Source organism: Oncorhynchus tshawytscha, unplaced genomic scaffold (assembly GCF_018296145.1).
Source record: "Oncorhynchus tshawytscha isolate Ot180627B unplaced genomic scaffold, Otsh_v2.0 Un_contig_2444_pilon_pilon, whole genome shotgun sequence".
NCBI classification, from domain to species: domain Eukaryota; kingdom Metazoa; phylum Chordata; class Actinopteri; order Salmoniformes; family Salmonidae; genus Oncorhynchus; species Oncorhynchus tshawytscha.
The window spans coordinates 141,149-158,466 of record NW_024609526.1 but is presented as its reverse complement, the minus strand read 5'-3'; the positions used below and the strand labels follow the sequence as shown (position 1 = coordinate 158,466).

Sequence of the window (17,318 nt, the reverse complement as noted above, 5' to 3'; positions counted from 1 at the left end):
CCAGACAGAGAGTATTCTAACACGGTGTGTTTTCTCCCAGACAGAGAGTATTCTAACATGGTGTGGTGTGTTTTCTCCCAGACAGAGAGTATTTTAACACGGTGTGTTTTCTCCTAGACAGAGAGTATTCTAACACGGTGTGTTTTCTCCCAGACAGAGAGTATTCTAACATGGTGTGTTTTCTCCTAGACAGAGAGTATTCTAACATGGTGTGTTTTCTCCCAGACAGAGAGTATTCTAACATGGTGTGGTGTGTTTTCTCCTAGACAGAGAGTATTCTAACATGGTGTGGTGTGTTTTCTCCCAGACAGAGAGTATTCTAACATGGTGTGTTTTCTCCCAGACAGAGAGTATTCTAACATGGTGTGGTGTGTTTTCTCCCAGACAGAGAGTATTCTAACATGGTGTGGTGTGTTTTCTCCCAGACAGAGAGTATTCTAACACTGTGTGGTGCGTTTTCTCCTAGACAGAGAGTATTCTAACATGGTGTGTTTTCTCCCTAACAGAGAGTATTCTAACACGGTGTGGTGTGTTTTCTCCTAGACAGAGAGTATTCTAACACGGTGTGGTGTGTTTTCTCCTAGACAGAGAGTATTCTAACATGGTGTGGTGTGTTTTCTCCCAGACAGAGAGTATTCTAACACGGTGTGGTGTGTTTTCTCCTAGACAGAGAGTATTCTAACACGGTGTGGTGTGTTTTCTCCCAGACAGAGAGTATTCTAACATGGTGTGGTGTGTTTTCTCCTTGACAGAGAGTATTCTAACACGGTGTGTGTGGTGTGTTTTCTCCCAGACAGAGAGTATTCTAACACGGTGTGGTGTGTTTTCTCCTAGACAGAGAGTATTCTAACACGGTGTGGTGTGTTTTCTCCTAGACAGAGAGTATTCTAACATGGTGTGTTTTCTCCCAGACAGAGAGTATTCTAACATGGTGTGTTTTCTCCTAGACAGAGAGTATTCTAACATGGTGTGGTGTGTTTTCTCCCAGACAGAGAGTATTCTAACATGGTGTGTTTTCTCCCAGACAGAGAGTATTCTAACATGGTGTGTTTTCTCCTAGACAGAGAGTATTCTAACATGGTGTGTTTTCTCCCAGACAGAGAGTATTCCATCATGGTGTGTTTTCTCCTAGACAGAGAGTATTCTAACATGGTGTGTTTTCTCCCAGACAGAGAGTATTCTAACATGGTGTGTTTTCTCCTAGACAGAGAGTATTCTAACATGGTGTGTTTTCTCCCAGACAGAGAGTATTCTAACATGGTGTGTTTTCTCCCAGACAGAGAGTATTCTAACATGGTGTGTTTTCTCCCAGACAGAGAGTATTCTAACATGGTGTGTTTTCTCCCAGACAGAGAGTATTCTAACATGGTGTGTTTTCTCCCAGACAGAGAGTATTCTAACACGGTGTGGTGTGTTTTCCCCTAGACAGAGAGTGAGAAGCAGCAGTGGAAGCCAGTGCTGGTGATGGTGACAGAGAAAGACCTGCTCCTCTATCACAGCCTTCCACGCATGAAGGCTTCCTGGCACAGCCCTGCACACACATACCCACTGTTAGCTACACGGTACGCTACACACACCCTCACTCTACTAGCCACAAGAGAAAGAGCTGCTGCTATCCACACAGTAAGCAAAAGACACTGTCTTCCTGCTAGTCAAATAGCAAAACACATTTATCTTATCTTAGCCACATGGTGAGTAGCATCCACCCTGAACAACCCAACCATGACCACATGATAATCCTCCGCCACTCCAAACATACGTACCCTCTATTGGGACAGCAATAATCAGAACACATCTACCCTCTATTGGGACAGCAATAATCAGAACACATCTACCCTCTATTGGGACAGCAATAATCAGAACACATCTACCCTCTATTGGCCAAGCAATAATCAGAACACATCTACCCTCTATTGGGACAGCAATAATCAGAACACATCTACCCTCTATTGGCCAAGCAATAATCAGAACACATCTACCCTCTATTGGCCAAGCAATAATCAGAACACATCTACCCTCTATTGGCCAAGCAATAATCAGAACACATCTACCTTCTATTGGCCAAGCAATAATCAGAACACATCTACCCTCTATTGGCACAGCAATAATCAGAACACATCTACCCTCTATTGGCACAGCAATAATCAGAACCCACGTACCCTCTATTGGCCAAGCAATAATCAGAACACACATACCCTCTATTGGCCAAGCAATAATCAGAACACATCTACCCTCTATTGGCCAAGCAATAATCAGAACCCACGTACCCTCTATTGGCACAGCAATAATCAGAACCCACGTACCCTCTATTGGGACAGCAATAATCAGAACACACGTACCCTCTATTGGCCAAGCAATAATCAGAACACACGTACCCTCTATTGGGACAGCAATAATCAGAACACACGTACCCTCTATTGGCCAAGCAATAATCAGAACACACGTACCCTCTATTGGCCAAGCAATAATCAGAACACATCTACCCTCTATTGGCACAGCATTAATCAGAACACATCTAAACTCTATTGGCCTCATGGTACAGAACACATCTACCCTCTATTGGCCAAGCATTAATCAGAACACATCTACCCTCTATTGGCCAAGCATTAATCAGAACACATCTAAACTCTATTGGCCTCATGGTGCAGAACACACATGAAAGATGAGGTGGCACTGGAGGACAGGTCCACAACATGTTTCCATTACTGAACACAGCCAATAACTCTGTTGCTATTTATAATGTTATCAATCATTACACCTTTATGTCCTTGATGTGAAGAGGGTTATATGGTTACAGCCCTGACTAGCTAGTCTCTCTCAACAGCAGGCACTTAGAATACAACAGAATGTGTGTCTGTCTGTAGGCTGGTGCACTCTGGTCCCGACCGAGGCTCTCCCCAGCCGGGCGTGGAGCTGTCCTTCGCCACACGTACGGGGACCAGACTGGGCATCGAGGCCCACCTGTTCAGAGCTGAGACCTGTCAGGACCTTTCACTGTGGACCAGGCACATCGTTACGGGCTGTCACTCCTCTGCCCAGATGATCAAAGAAGTCACTACCAGTGAGTACCACTACACCGACCCTGCTATAAGACTGTGTGAGCCCGCTGAGCTAAAGCCTTGATTAACCAAGTCACTACCAGTGAGTACCACTACACTGACCCTGCTATAAGACTGTGTGAGCCTGCTGAGCTAAAGCCTTGATTAACCAAGTCTCTACCAGTGAGTACCACTACACCGACCCTGCTATAAGACTGTGTGAGCCTGCTGAGCTAAAGCCTTGATTAACCAAGTCTCTACCAGTGAGTACCACTACACCGACCCTGCTATAAGACTGTGTGAGCCCGCTGAGCTAAAGCCTTGATTAACCAAGTCACTACCAGTGAGTACCACTACACCGACCCTGCTATAAGACTGTGTGAGCCCGCTGAGCTAAAGCCTTGATTAACCAAGTCACTACCAGTGAGTACCACTACACCGACCCTGCTATAAGACTGTGTGAGCCCGCTGAGCTAAAGCCTTGATTAACCAAGTCACTACCAGTGAGTACCACTACACCGACCCTGCTATAAGACCGTGTGAGCCCACTGAGCTAAAGCCTTGATTAACCAAGTCACTACCAGTGAGTACCACTACACCGACCCTGCTATAAGACTGTGTGAGCCCGCTGAGCTAAAGCCTTGATTAACCAAGTCACTACCAGTGAGTACCACTACACCGACCCTGCTATAAGACCGTGTGAGCCCACTGAGCTAAAGCCTTGATTAACCAAGTCACTACCAGTGAGTACCACTACACCGACCCTGCTATAAGACTGTGTGAGCCCGCTGAGCTAAAGACTTGATTAACCAAGTCACTACCAGTGAGCCTAAGTAGACATTAGCTTGGGGAGTAACTCAAATCAAGATTAGTTGTGATGTTAAGTGTGGTTGTAAAATAGACAGGTTTGTCAGTCTCAGTGCAGTACTCATAGCTGCAGTATTTGGTAAGGGGGAGTTACTGATGGTCAGTCACATGGAAGACATTGAGAAAGGAATGGAATGTCACTGTGAGATACTGTGTGTGTATAGTCTGTGTGACCTGTGTATGTGTGTGGTCTGTGTATGTGTAGTGTGTGGTCAGTGTGGTCTGTCTGTGTGTGATCTGTCTGTCTGTGTGTGTGGTCTGTGTGTCTGTGGTCTGTGTGTGTGTGTAGTCTGTGTGTGTGTGGTCAGTGTGGTCTGTCTGTGTGTGATCTGTCTGTGTGTGTGGTCCGTGTGTCTGTGGTCCGTGTGTGTGTGTGGTCCGTGTGTGTGTGTGGTCTGCTTGTGTGTGTGGTCTGTCTGTGTGTGTGTGTGTGTGTGTGACCTGTGTGTGACCTGTGTGTGGTCTGTGTGTGGTTTGTGTGTGTGGTCTGTGTGTGTGGTTTGTCTGTGTGTGGTTTGTGTGTGTGGTCTGTGTGTCTGTGAGGTATGTGTGGTCTGTGTGTGTGTGTGTGTGTGTGTGTGTGTGTGTGTGTGTGTGATAAACAAAAGTGAAATAACCAATCAAAGTGAACAGTAAACATAACACTCACAAATGTTTCAGAGGAATATTATGTCTATGTACAGTATTGTAACAATGTGCAAATAGTTAAAGTACAAAAGGGAAAATAAATAAACATAAATATGAGTTATATTCTCTCTCTCAATATGGCTCACATTACTTTTGCTGGCGTCACTACAATGTTTTGGTGGTGTATTAAATACTTCCATCGTTTCAGCACGTTGCTCACAACAACAGGCCAACCTTCAGGTACTTTAGAGCGACATACTGGAAGATGCCTGTTACCACACAAACACACATGCTGCTATCTGAGATGTTTCGGACGTGTGCTGCAGGCTTGTTGTAGCTGACTGGTAGAGAGGAGCAGAGCTCTCGTCACTAGTGGAAATGTAAACAGCTGTTAGGTGAGAGACGTCCACACTACCCAGCCAGGTGAGGAGAGAGTTTCCTGCACGTTTCATAGCTTTATTTAGCTGCTAAACAGCTGTTAGGTGAGAGACGTCCACACTACCCAGCCAGGTGAGGAGAGAGTGTCCTGCACGTTTCATAGCTTTATTTAGCTGCTAAACAGCTGCTTCATTCATAAGGAGGATCTCTCTCTCTCTCTCCTCGTCCTCTGTCATAAGATACAGTGGAGATCAGACACATGTTGGGAATGGGAGAGCCAAAGGGAGGAGGGATTTTACTCACTGACTTAGTTCAGTTGATCAGAGTTTATTACAACATGTCAAAACAAATCTGTGTCCCAAATAGCACCCTAATACCTATACAGTATAGTGCACTACATCTGACTAGAGCCCTATGGGGAATAGGGTGCTGTTTGGGACCCAACCAGTGTTTATCAACTGTGTTTATCAACTGTGTTGTTACTGATCCAGTGTCTGAGGGAACTATGTCACAACATGTTGTTACTGATCCAGTGTCTGAGGGAACTATCAGTAACATGTTGTTACTGATCCAGTGACTCAGGGAACTATGTCACAACATGTTGTTACTGATCCAGTGACTGAGGGAACTATGTCACAACATGTTGTTACTGATCCAGTGTCTGAGGGAACTATGTCACAACATGTTGTTACTGATCCAGTGACTCAGGGAACTATGTCACAACATGTTGTTACTGATCCAGTGTCTGAGGGAACTATCAGTAACATGTTGTTACTGATCCAGTGACTCAGGGAACTATGTCACAACATGTTGTTACTGATCCAGTGACTCAGGGAACTATGTCACAACATGTAGTTACTGATCCAGTGTCTGAGGGAACTATGTCACAACATGTTGTTACTGATCCAGTGTCTGAGGGAACTATGTCACAACATGTAGTTACTGATCCAGTGTCTGAGGGAACTATGTCACAACATGTAGTTACTGATCCAGTGTCTGAGGGAACTATGTCACAACATGTTGTTACTGATCCAGTGTCTGAGGGAACTATGTTGTTACTGATCCAGTGTCTGAAACATGTTGTTGTTACTGATCCAGTGTCTGAGGGAACTATCAGTAACATGTTGTTACAACTACATGTGTGTTACTGATCCAGTGTCTGAGGGAACTATGTCACAACATGTTGTTACTGATCCAGTGTCTGAGGGAACTATGTCACAACATGTAGTTACTGATCCAGTGTCTGAGGGAACTATGTCACAACATGTTGTTACTGATCCAGTGTCTGAGGGAACTATGTCACAACATGTTGTTACTGATCCAGTGTCTGAGGGAACTATGTCACAACATGTTGTTACTGATCCAGTGTCTGAGGGAACTATGTCACAACATGTTGTTACTGATCCAGTGTCTGAGGGAACTATGTCACAACATGTAGTTACTGATCCAGTGTCTGAGGGAACTATGTCACAACATGTTGTTACTGATCCAGTGTCTCAGGGAACTATGTCACAACATGTTGTTACTGATCCAGTGACTCAGGGAACTATGTCACAACATGTTGTTACTGATCCAGTGTCTGAGGGAACTATGTCACAACATGTTGTTACTGATCCAGTGACTCAGGGAACTATGTCACAACATGTAGTTACTGATCCAGTGACTCAGGGAACTATGTCACAACATGTTGTTACTGATCCAGTGACTCAGGGAACTATGTCATACATGTTGTTACTGATCCAGTGCCTCAGGGAACCACGTCAAATATGTTGTTTTCACTAAGAGCTCTTTAGGAATGGATCATATATCACTTCACTTATGTCTGACATCAGCTGTCAGACATAAGCTTTGCTGTCTTTGCTAGGCCCACGTAAACATTGTTGTCATAGGAGGGTATACAATGGGAACCTAATATACTATGTCTGGACAGTGTAAAGAATTGTTTATTTTCAGCAAACTTAACATGTATAAATATTTGTATGAACATAAAAAGATTCAACAACTGAACAAGTTCCACAGACATGTGACTAACGGAAATTGAATAATGTGTCCCTGAACAAAGGGGGGCGGGGTCAAAATCAAAAGTAACAGTCAGTATCTGGTGTGGTCCCTCCTCCTCATTGACTGCACCAGATTTGCCAGTTCTTGCTGTGATATGTTACCCCACTCTTCCACCAAGGCACCTGCAAGTTACCAGACATTTCTGGGGGGAATGGCCCTAGCCCTCTCCCTCCGATCCAACAGGTCCCAGATGTGCTCGATGGGATTGAGATCCGGGCTCTTCGCTGGCCATGGCAGAACACTGACATTCCTGTCTTGCAGGAAATCATGCACAGAACGAGCAGTATGGCTGGTGGCACTGTCATGCTGGAGGGTCATGTCAGGATGAGCCTGCAGGAAGGGTACCACACGAGGGAGGAGGATGTCTTCCCAGTAATACACAGCGTTGAGATTGCCTGCAATGACAACAAGCCCAGTCCGATGATGCTGCGACACACCGCCCCAGACCATGGCTGACCCTCCACCTCCAAATCGATCCCGCTCCAGAGTACAGGCCTCGGTATAAAGCTCATTCCTTTGACGATAAACGCGAATCCGAGACAAAACCGTGACTCATCAGTGAAGAACACTTTTTGCCAGTCCTGTCTGGTCCATAGACGGTTGGTTTGTGCCCATAGGCGACGTTGTTGCCGGTGATGTCTGGTGAGGACCTGCCTTACAACAGGCCTACAAGCCCTCAGTCCAGCCTCTCTCAGCCTATTGCGGACAGTCTGAAAACTGATGGCGGTTTTGTGCGTTCCTGGTGTAACTCGGGCAGTTGTTGTTGCCATCCTGTACCTGTCCCGCAGGTGTGATGTTCGGATGTATCAATCCGGTGCAGGTGTTGTTACACGTGGTCTGCCACTGCGAGGACGATCAGCTGTCCGTCCTGTCACCCTGTAGCGCTGTCTTAGGCGTCTCTCATTACGGACATTAAAATGTATTGCCCTGGCCACATCTGCAGTCCTCATGCCTCCTTGCAGCATACCTAAGGCACGTTCACGCAGATGAGCAGGGACCCTGGGCATCTTTCTTTTGGTGTTTTTCAGAGTCAGTAGAAAGGCCTCTTTAGTGTCCTAAGTTTTCATAACTGTGACCTTAATTGCCTACTGTCTGTAAGCTGTTAGTGTCTTAACGACCGTTCCACGGGTGCATGTTCATTAATTGTTTATGGTTCATTGAACAAGCATGGGAAACAGTTTTTATATCCTTTACAATGAAGATCTGTGTAGTTATTTGGATTTTTACGAATTATCTTTGAAAGACAAGGTCCTGAAAAAGGGCTGTTTCTTTTTTTGCTGAGTTTATATAGATGATGTCGACAGAGATGGCCGCCTCGCTTCGAGTTCTTAGGAAACAATGCAGTATTTTGTTTTTTTAATGTATTATTTCTCACATTGTTACGCCAGGAAATCTTATTACATTGAGCCGGGAAGAACTATTGGATATAAGAGCAACGTCAACTTACCAACATTACGACCAGGAATACAACTTTCCCGAAGCGGATCCTCTGTTCGGACCACCACCCAGGACAATGGATCTAATTCCAGTAGTCGACCCAAAACATCGGCGATGCAGAAGGGGCAGACGAAGCGGCCACCTGGACAGGCTCCGTAGAAGTGCATATCGCCCACCGCTCCCGAGTATACTACTAGCCAATGTCCAGTGTCTTGACAACAAGGTAGACGAAATTCAAGCAACGGTTGCCTTCCAGAGAGACATCACAGATTGTAACATTCTCTGTTTCACGGAAACATGGCTCGGGATATGTTGTCGGAATCAGTTCATTGCGCTACGCGCATGGGCAATACCCTCCACCACTGCTACTCAAACTTCCGTGATGCATAAAAAGACCTCCCCCGCCCTCCCTTCGGCAAATCCGACCACAACGCCATCTTGCTCCTACCGTCTTATAGGCAGAAACTCAAACAGGATGTACCAGTAACGAGAACCATTCAACGCTGGCCCGACCAATCGGAAGCCACGCTTCAAGATTGTTTTGATCACGCGGACTGGAAAATGTTCCTGTCAGCCTCAGAGAACAACATCGACCTATACGCTGATTCTGTGATTGTGTTTATAAAGAAGTGCATTGGAGATGTACCCACTGTGACTGTTAAAACCTCCCCTAACCAGAAACCATGGATGGATGGCAACATTCGTGCAAAACTGAAAGCGCGATCCACCGCATTTAACCATGGAAAGAGTTCTGGGAATATGTCTGAATATAAACAGTGTAGCTATTCCCTCTGCAAGGCAATCAAACAAGCGAATTGCCAGTACAGGGACAAGGTGGAGTTGCAATTCAACGGCTCAGACATATGTGGCAGGGTCTACAGGAAATCACGGACTACAAACAGAAAACCAACCACGTCACGGACACTGACGTCATGCTTCCAGACAAACTAAACACCTTTGCTTTGAGGATAATACAGTGCCACCGCCGCGGCCCACTAACAAGGACTGCCCCCCTCCTTCGCCGTGGCTGACGTGAGTAAAACGTTTAAACATGTTAACCCTTGCAAGGCTGCTGGCCTAGACGGCATCCCCAGCCACGTCCTCAGAGCATACGCAGACCAGCTGGCTGGTGTGTTTACGGACATATTCAATCGCTCCTTATCCCAGCCTGTTGTTCCCACATGCTTCAAGATGGCTGCCATTGTTCCTGTACCCAAGAAGGAAAAGATAACTGAATTAAATGACTACCACCCCGTAGCACTCACTTCTGTCATCATGAAGTGCTTTGAGAGACTAGTCAAGGATCATATCACCTTACCGGCCATCCTAGACCCACTTCAGTTTGCTTACCTCCCCAACAGGTCCACAGACGACGCAATCGCCATCCCACTGCACACTGCCCTATCCCATCTGGACAAGAGGAATACCTATGTAAGAATGCTGTTCATTGACTACAGCTCAGCATTCAACCCCATAGTACCCTCCAAGCTCATCATCAAGCTAGAGGCCCAGGGTCTCAACCCAACCGTGTGCAATTAGATCCTGGACTTTCTGACAGGCCGCCCCCAGGTGGTGAAGGTAGGAAACAACATCTCTACTTCCCTGACCCTCAACATTGGGGCCTCACAAGGGTGCATGCTCAGCCCCCTCTTGTACTCCCTGTTCACCCACGACTGGGTGGCCATGCATGCCTCCAACTCAATCATCAAGTTTACAGACAACACAACATTAGTGGGCTTGATTACCAACAATGACGAGACAGCCTACAGGGTGGAGGTGAGGGCCCTCTGAGTGTGGTGTCAGGAAAAAAACCTCTCACTCAATGTCAACAAAACAAAGGAGATGATCGTGGACTTCAGGAAACAGCAGAGGGAGCACCGCCCTATCCACATCGACGAGACCGCAGTGGAGAAGGTGGAAGGTTTTAAGTTCCTTGGTGTACACATCACAGACAAACTGAATTGGTCCACCCACACAGACAGTGTGGTTAAGAAGGCGCAACAGTCCCTCTTCAATCTCAGGAGGCTGAAGAAATTTGGCTTGTCACCCAAAACCCTGACAAGCTTTTACAGATGCACAATCGAGAGCATCCTGTCGGGCTGCATCAAAGCCTGGTACGGCAACTGCACCTGCCTCAACCGCAAGGCTCTCCAGAGGGTTGTGCAGTCTGCACAACGCATCACCGGGGGCAAACTATCTGCCCTCCATGACACCTACAGCACCCAATGTCACAGGAAGGCCAAAAAGATCATTGAGGACATCAACCACCCGAGCCACTGCCTGTTCACACCACTACCATCCAGAAGGCGAGGTCAGTACAGGTGCGTCAAAGCTGGGACCGAGAGACTGAAAAACAGCTTCTATCTCAAGGCCATCAGACTGTTAAACAGCCATCACTAGCACAGAGAGGCTGCTGCCTACATTGAGACCCAATCACTGGCCACTTTAGTAAATGGATCACTTGTCACTTTATACAATGCCACTCTAAATAATGGTACTTTAATAATGTTTACATATCTTGCATTACTCATATCACATGTATATACTGTATTTTATACCATCTATTGCCTATGCCCCTCGGCCATCGCTCATTCGTATACTTACATGTACATATTCTCATTCACCCCTTTAGATTTGTGTGTATTAGGTAGTTGTTGGGGAATTGTTAGATTACTTGTTAGATATTACTGCACTTTCGGAACAAGAAGCACAAGCATTTCGCTACACTTGCATTAACATCTGCTAACCATGTGTATGTGACAAATAAAATTTGATTTGAAACTAATACAATATGTCTGGACAGGGTATAGAATAGGAAACTAATAAACTTTGTCTGGACAGTGTCTGTGAATCTGGGAAAGAGGCATGCTATGGTCCTCTATGGTTCTCTATGGTCCTCTATGGACCTCTGTGGTACTCTATGGACCTCTATGGACCTCTGTGGTCTTCTATGGACCTCTATGGTCCTCTATAGTCCTCTATGGTCCTCTATGGTCCTCTATGGACCTCTATGGACCTCTATGGACCCCTATGGTCCTCTATGGTCCTCTATGGTCCTCCATGGTTCTCTATGGTCCTCTGTGGTCCTCTGTGGTCCTCTATGGACCCCTATGGTCCTCTATGGTCCTCTATGGTCCTCTATGGTCCTCTGGAGCGTGTGGTTGACTGTTTTTGTCTCTTTGAAGACGGACATTTGGCTAAATCTTTTATTTACAGTGAGAACGTTGTTAATATTAGTATTACAATATTTGTCCTAAGAATAGCTGAACTCTACGTCGGGGTCTGGGCCTAGCGCCATATTGTGTGGTTTTAGAGGAAAAAGGCCCCTTTTGGCTGAGGAGTTACATTTCCATTGATGATTATTACGGCGACTGCGTCCCAAACGGCACCCTATTCCCGAATGCAGTGCACTACATATGGTGCCATTTAGGACGCATCTTGAGTGATTTGGGTTTTCACGTTTGAGGCCAACTTGACCATTATTCAACTGGCTCAAAATAAAACGATGGTCAGAATCAGATATTGCCCAGGGACTGTTTGTAATGTATTCACGATTTATTATCTCTCATCTATTGTTAAGGGCATGTATTTATCCACTGGCAGGTTCCTGTTGTGACCAGTGGTCTGTAATACAGAGGTATTGTTGATAGACTAACTATAGGGGTTTATGATGTCATCACAGTTGTGTTTCCTTGGTAGACTGTTGACTATAGGGGTTTATGATGTCATCACAGTTGTGTTTGCTTAATATTGTAACTTAAGTATCTAAAGCACACAAGCAGGAGAAGGGCTCTCTATCAAGGAGGAACCTATACTGAATATCATACTGTATGTCACGTGTGGGAAAGAAATCTAACATAGACATTGGCTTGGGGATAAACTACTCCCAGACCCTACAGGGTTAGAGCTTGGGGATAAACTACTCCTAGACCCTATATGGTTAGTGCTTGGGGATAAACTACTCCCAGACCCTACAGGGTTAGAGCTTGAGGATAAACTACTCCTAGACCCTATATGGTTAGAGCTTGACCCTACAGGGTTAGATAAACTACTCCTAGACCCTACAGGGTTAGTGCTTGGGGATAAACTACTCCCAGACCCTACAGGGTTAGAGCTTGGGGATAAACTACTCCTAGACCCTATATGGTTAGTGCTTGGGGATAAACTACTCCCAGACCCTACAGGGTTAGAGCTTGAGGATAAACTACTCCTAGACCCTATATGGTTAGTGCTTGGGGATAAACTACTCCTAGACCATACAGGGTTAGAGCTTGGGGATAAACTACTCCCAGACCCTACAGGGTTAGAGCTTGGGGATAAACTACTCCCAGACCCTACAGGGTTAGAGCTTGGGGATAAACTAGGACTCACAGACCCTACAGGGTTAGAGCTTGGGGATAAACTACTCCTAGACTCTATATGGTTAGTGCTTGGGGATAAACTACTCCTAGACCATACAGGGTTAGAGCTTGGGGATAAACTACTCCCAGACCCTACAGGGTTAGAGCTTGGGGATAAACTACTCCTAGACCATACAGGGTTAGAGCTTGGGGATAAACTACTCCTAGACCATACAGGGTTAGAGCTTGGGGATAAACTACTCCCAGACCCTACAGGGTTAGAGCTTGGGGATAAACTACTCCTAGACCCTATATGGTTAGTGCTTGGGGATAAACTACTCCTAGACCATACAGGGTTAGAGCTTGGGGATAAACTACTCCCAGACCCTACAGGGTTAGAGTTTGGGGATAAACTACTCCCAGACCCTACAGGGTTAGAGAGCTTGGGGATAAACTACTCCTAGACCCTACAGGGTTAGAGCTTGGGGATAAACTACTCCCAGACCCTACAGGGTTAGAGCTCTCCCAGGGATAAACTACTCCTAGACCCTAGGTTAGTGCTTGGGGATAAACTACTAGACCATACAGGGTTAGAGCTTGGGGATAAACTACTCCCAGACCCTACAGGGTTAGAGTTTGGGGATAAACTACTCCCAGACCCTACAGGGTTAGAGAGCTTGGGGATAAACTACTCCTAGACCCTACAGGGTTAGAGCTTGGGGATAAACTACTCCCAGACCCTACAGTGTTAGAGCTTGGGGATAAACTACTCCTAGACCCTATATGGTTAGAGCTTGGGGATAAACTACTCCTAGACTATACAGGGTTAGAGCTTGGGGATAAACTACTCCCAGACCCTACAGGGTTAGAGCTTGGGGATAAACTACTCCTAGACCCTATATGGTTAGAGCTTGGGGATAAACTACTCCTAGACCCTACAGGGTTAGAGCTTGGGGATAAACTAGGACTCACAGACCCTACAGGGTTAGAGCTTGGGGATAAACTACTCCTAGACCCTATATGGTTAGAGCTTGGGGATAAACTACTCCTAGACCATACAGGGTTAGAGCTTGGGGATAAACTAGGACTCACAGACCCTACAGGGTTAGAGCTTGGGGATAAACTATTCCTAGACCCTACAGGGTTAGAGCTTGGGGATAAACTACTCCTAGACCCTATATGGTTAGAGCTTGGGGATAAACTATTCCTAGACCCTACAGGGTTAGAGCTTGGGGATAAACTACTCCTAGACCCTATATGGTTAGAGCTTGGGGATAAACTACTCCTAGACCCTATATGGTTAGAGCTTGGGGATAAACTAGGACTCACAGACCCTACAGGGCTAGAAATCACTCAAAAGTCAGTAAATGACCTTTTAAGGATTCTGGTAGTTATAGTAACCAAACTGGATCCACCTTGCTTTCCTTGGGGAGGTTTCTGTGTTTTGCCACTCTGAAAGGAGGGTCTTTGTGTCTGACTGAAAGCATCTTTGTGTGTGTGTTTCCCTGTTGGTGGGAAAGTGGTGGGAGTCACACAGGTCAAGCATTCAGGTAGGGAGTAGTATTTCCTTATTGTGGAACAAAAAAAACACAAACACCTGAGAGTGTTGGGTACATGTTAGTTTGACCTCTGACCTTTCCGTACAACTTCTTCCCACAGGTAAATTCTAAGTCAGTATTAAGAGAATGTTGTTGTGACAGCAATATGAGGACGATATGATACGGACAATGCCTTTAACACAACAATACCTTTCGGACTACCCTCTAAAGAAGATAAGTCCTTTGTGAAACTGTCTTTCCAAGCAACAGTGTGTGTTGATCAGTAAAGTGTTCCATCTTAGCTTGAGTCTTTACAAAAGGCTGTTACCTCTTCACAGAGAGCCACACAAGCCTTAGTGGGATTGGCAGAGCTTTACTGGAACACATGTAAAGTGGTTTCAGAAGTAGCTTGTTGACATTGATACAATAGAGCTGGTCCATCCTGCTCTCAGCACAGGAGATCCTGTCTGACGAGCATGGAGCAATGGCGAGGGCTGGGATTGACAGCATGGGAATCGATATATCTGACACACAGATCAGTGTATTGTATATGGGACAGACAAGGAATCAGACGTTCAAAGAGTACAACATTATATATTAAAAAACATCTATAGGCAGGGGCAGGTAGCCTAGTGGTTAGAGTGTAGGGGCGGCAGGTAGCCTAGTGGTTAGAGTGTAGGGGCGGCAGGTAGCCTAGTGGTTAGAGTGTAGGGGCGGCAGGTAGCCTAGTGGTTAGAGAGGCAGGTAGCCTACTGGTTAGAGCATTGGACTAGTAACCGAAAGGTTGCAAGATTGAATCCCCGAGCAGACAAAGTAAAAATCTGTCTTTCTGCCCCGGAACAAGACAGTTAACCCACTGTTCCTAGTTAACCCACTGTTCCTAGTTAACCCACTGTTCCTAGTTAACCCACTGTTCCTAGTTAACCCACTGTTCCTAGTTAACCCACTGTTCCTAGTTAACCCACTGTTCCTAGTTAACCCACTGTTCATTGAAAATAAGAATTTGTTCTTAACGGACTTGCCTAGTAAAATAAAACAGGCAAGGCAGGGACATAAATGGTCGTTTTAAAAGGGATTGGTTAGAAAAACAACAAATGTGAAATACAGCCGTTGTCTGTTTATTGTCTAAGTACGATTACAAGCCAAATCCCTTATCTGGATTTAAAATGGCTGACATCTGCTCCAGAACTAATTTCCCACCCACTAGCACCAAGCAGCAGTTGTCCTAATATACAGCCAGGACAGGGCCTTGTTTTCACCCAGCTGTTGTCCTGTTACAGGCTGGATGTACAAGGTTCAGGAATGACCTAGCAGTACATAGCTTGTTGTGGTCTAGTAGCAACACTCCCAGCACAAGAACATACTGTATATTGCAAGCCCGGAGACAGTGGTTCGAATCCTGCGTCCTCCCTTCCTACTGTTACTAGCTGTTCTCTAGCTCCCCCTTTGATTTGGGATGTCTGTACAGTTTAAAAAATACTGAAAGATTAGTGGAACTTTATTCATCCAGCAGTATGTTGTCTTGTTCCAGGCTGTATGTACAAGGGCCAGGAGTTACCCCATTCTATTGTCCTGTTCCAGGCTGTATTTACAAGGGCCAGGAGTTACCCCATTCTATTGTCCTGTTCCAGGCTGTATTTACAAGGGCCAGGAGTTACCCCATTCTATTGTCCTGTTCCAGGCTGTATTTACAAGGGCCAGGAGTTACCCCATTCTATTGTCCTGTTCCAGGCTGTATGTACAAGGGCCAGGAGTTACCCCATTCTATTGTCCTGTTCCAGGCTGTATTTACAAGGGCCAGGAGTTACCCCATTCTATTGTCCTGTTCCAGGCTGTATGTACAAGGGCCAGGAGTCACTCATTCTATTGTCCTGTTCCAGGCTGTATGTACAAGGGCCAGGAGTTACCCCATTCTATTGTCCTGTTCCAGGCTGTATTTACAAGGGCCAGGAGTTACCCATTCTATTGTCCTGTTCCAGGCTGTATGTACAAGGGCCAGGAGTTACCCCATTCTATTGTCCTGTTCCAGGCTGTATGTACAAGGGCCAGGAGTTACCCCATTCTATTGTCCTGTTCCAGGCTGTATGTACAAGGGCCAGGAGTTACCCCATTCTATTGTCCTGTTCCAGGCTGTGTGTTCAAGGGCCAGGAGTTACCCCATTCTATTGTCCTGTTCCAGGCTGTATGTACAAGGGCCAGGAGTTACTCATTCTATTGTCCTGTTCCAGGCTGTATGTACAAGGGCCAGGAGTTACCCCATTCTATTGTCCTGTTCCAGGCTGTGTGTTCAAGGGCCAGGAGTTACCCCATTCTATTGTCCTGTTCCAGGCTGTGTGTACAAGGGCCAGGAGTTACCCCATTCTATTGTCCTGTTCCAGGCTGTGTGTACAAGGGCCAGGAGTGCAGGCTGGTGATCCACTACGAGCAGGGCTTCTCTGTCCTGGCTGAGCAGAAGGGGGAGGACCAGGTGGACCAGGGGAACCAGAACCAAGCCAAACCTCTCCTCTGCTACCCCTTCGAACGCCTCAAGATGTCCTCCGACGACGGGGTCAGGTTGCTCTTCCTGGATTTCAGTGGAAAAGAGGGTGAAATTGTAAGTGTGTTTTAAAAAAAACAAGAAGCAAGGCATCCTCCTCTTGATACTCCACATTACAGTAGATCCACCATGTGACCTTTCCCCTACATTAACCTGGTTATCATTCACCTATCAGGACCATTGTTTCTACTAGGGACAGGATCACTCTTAACAACCATCTCTGTTAGTTGATGACTGTACATGAGACCGTATTTCATGGAGGATGAAAACACCCAGTTGACTCATATTTCATTGCAGTTTCTCTTCTGCTCTACTTAGCCACGGTTAAATGAACACAAACAAGTAAAGATGGAAAAGTTTCCACAGAATCCCCTATACGTTAAACAGGAAATGAGTCATACATGGGCATACTGAAACACTGTCCTGCAAGTCCCTCTGCTGTTTATGAAAATAACTCTGTTTAGATGTGTTCTACTCTCAGAACACTACAACTGTA

The 17,318-nt window shown here is 45.9% G+C and overlaps 1 protein-coding gene across 3 annotated transcripts in view; it reads left to right on the top strand.

The window, feature by feature from the left end:
- sntb1 (syntrophin, basic 1) overlaps window positions 1–17,318 on the top strand; it is a 57,644-nt gene that overhangs the window by 35,199 nt on the left and 5,127 nt on the right. For 2 of the 3 annotated variants that reach the window (XM_042315725.1, XM_042315724.1), the window contains exons 4-6: window positions 1,426–1,562; window positions 2,865–3,061; window positions 16,665–16,879. In XM_042315725.1, coding sequence (XP_042171659.1) covers window positions 1,426–1,562; window positions 2,865–3,061; window positions 16,665–16,879 — 549 coding nt within the window. Of the gene's footprint in view, window positions 1–1,425; window positions 1,563–2,864; window positions 3,062–16,614; window positions 16,880–17,318 lie in introns of all 3 variants that reach the window. The other variant, XR_006082293.1, reaches the window with a different exon arrangement.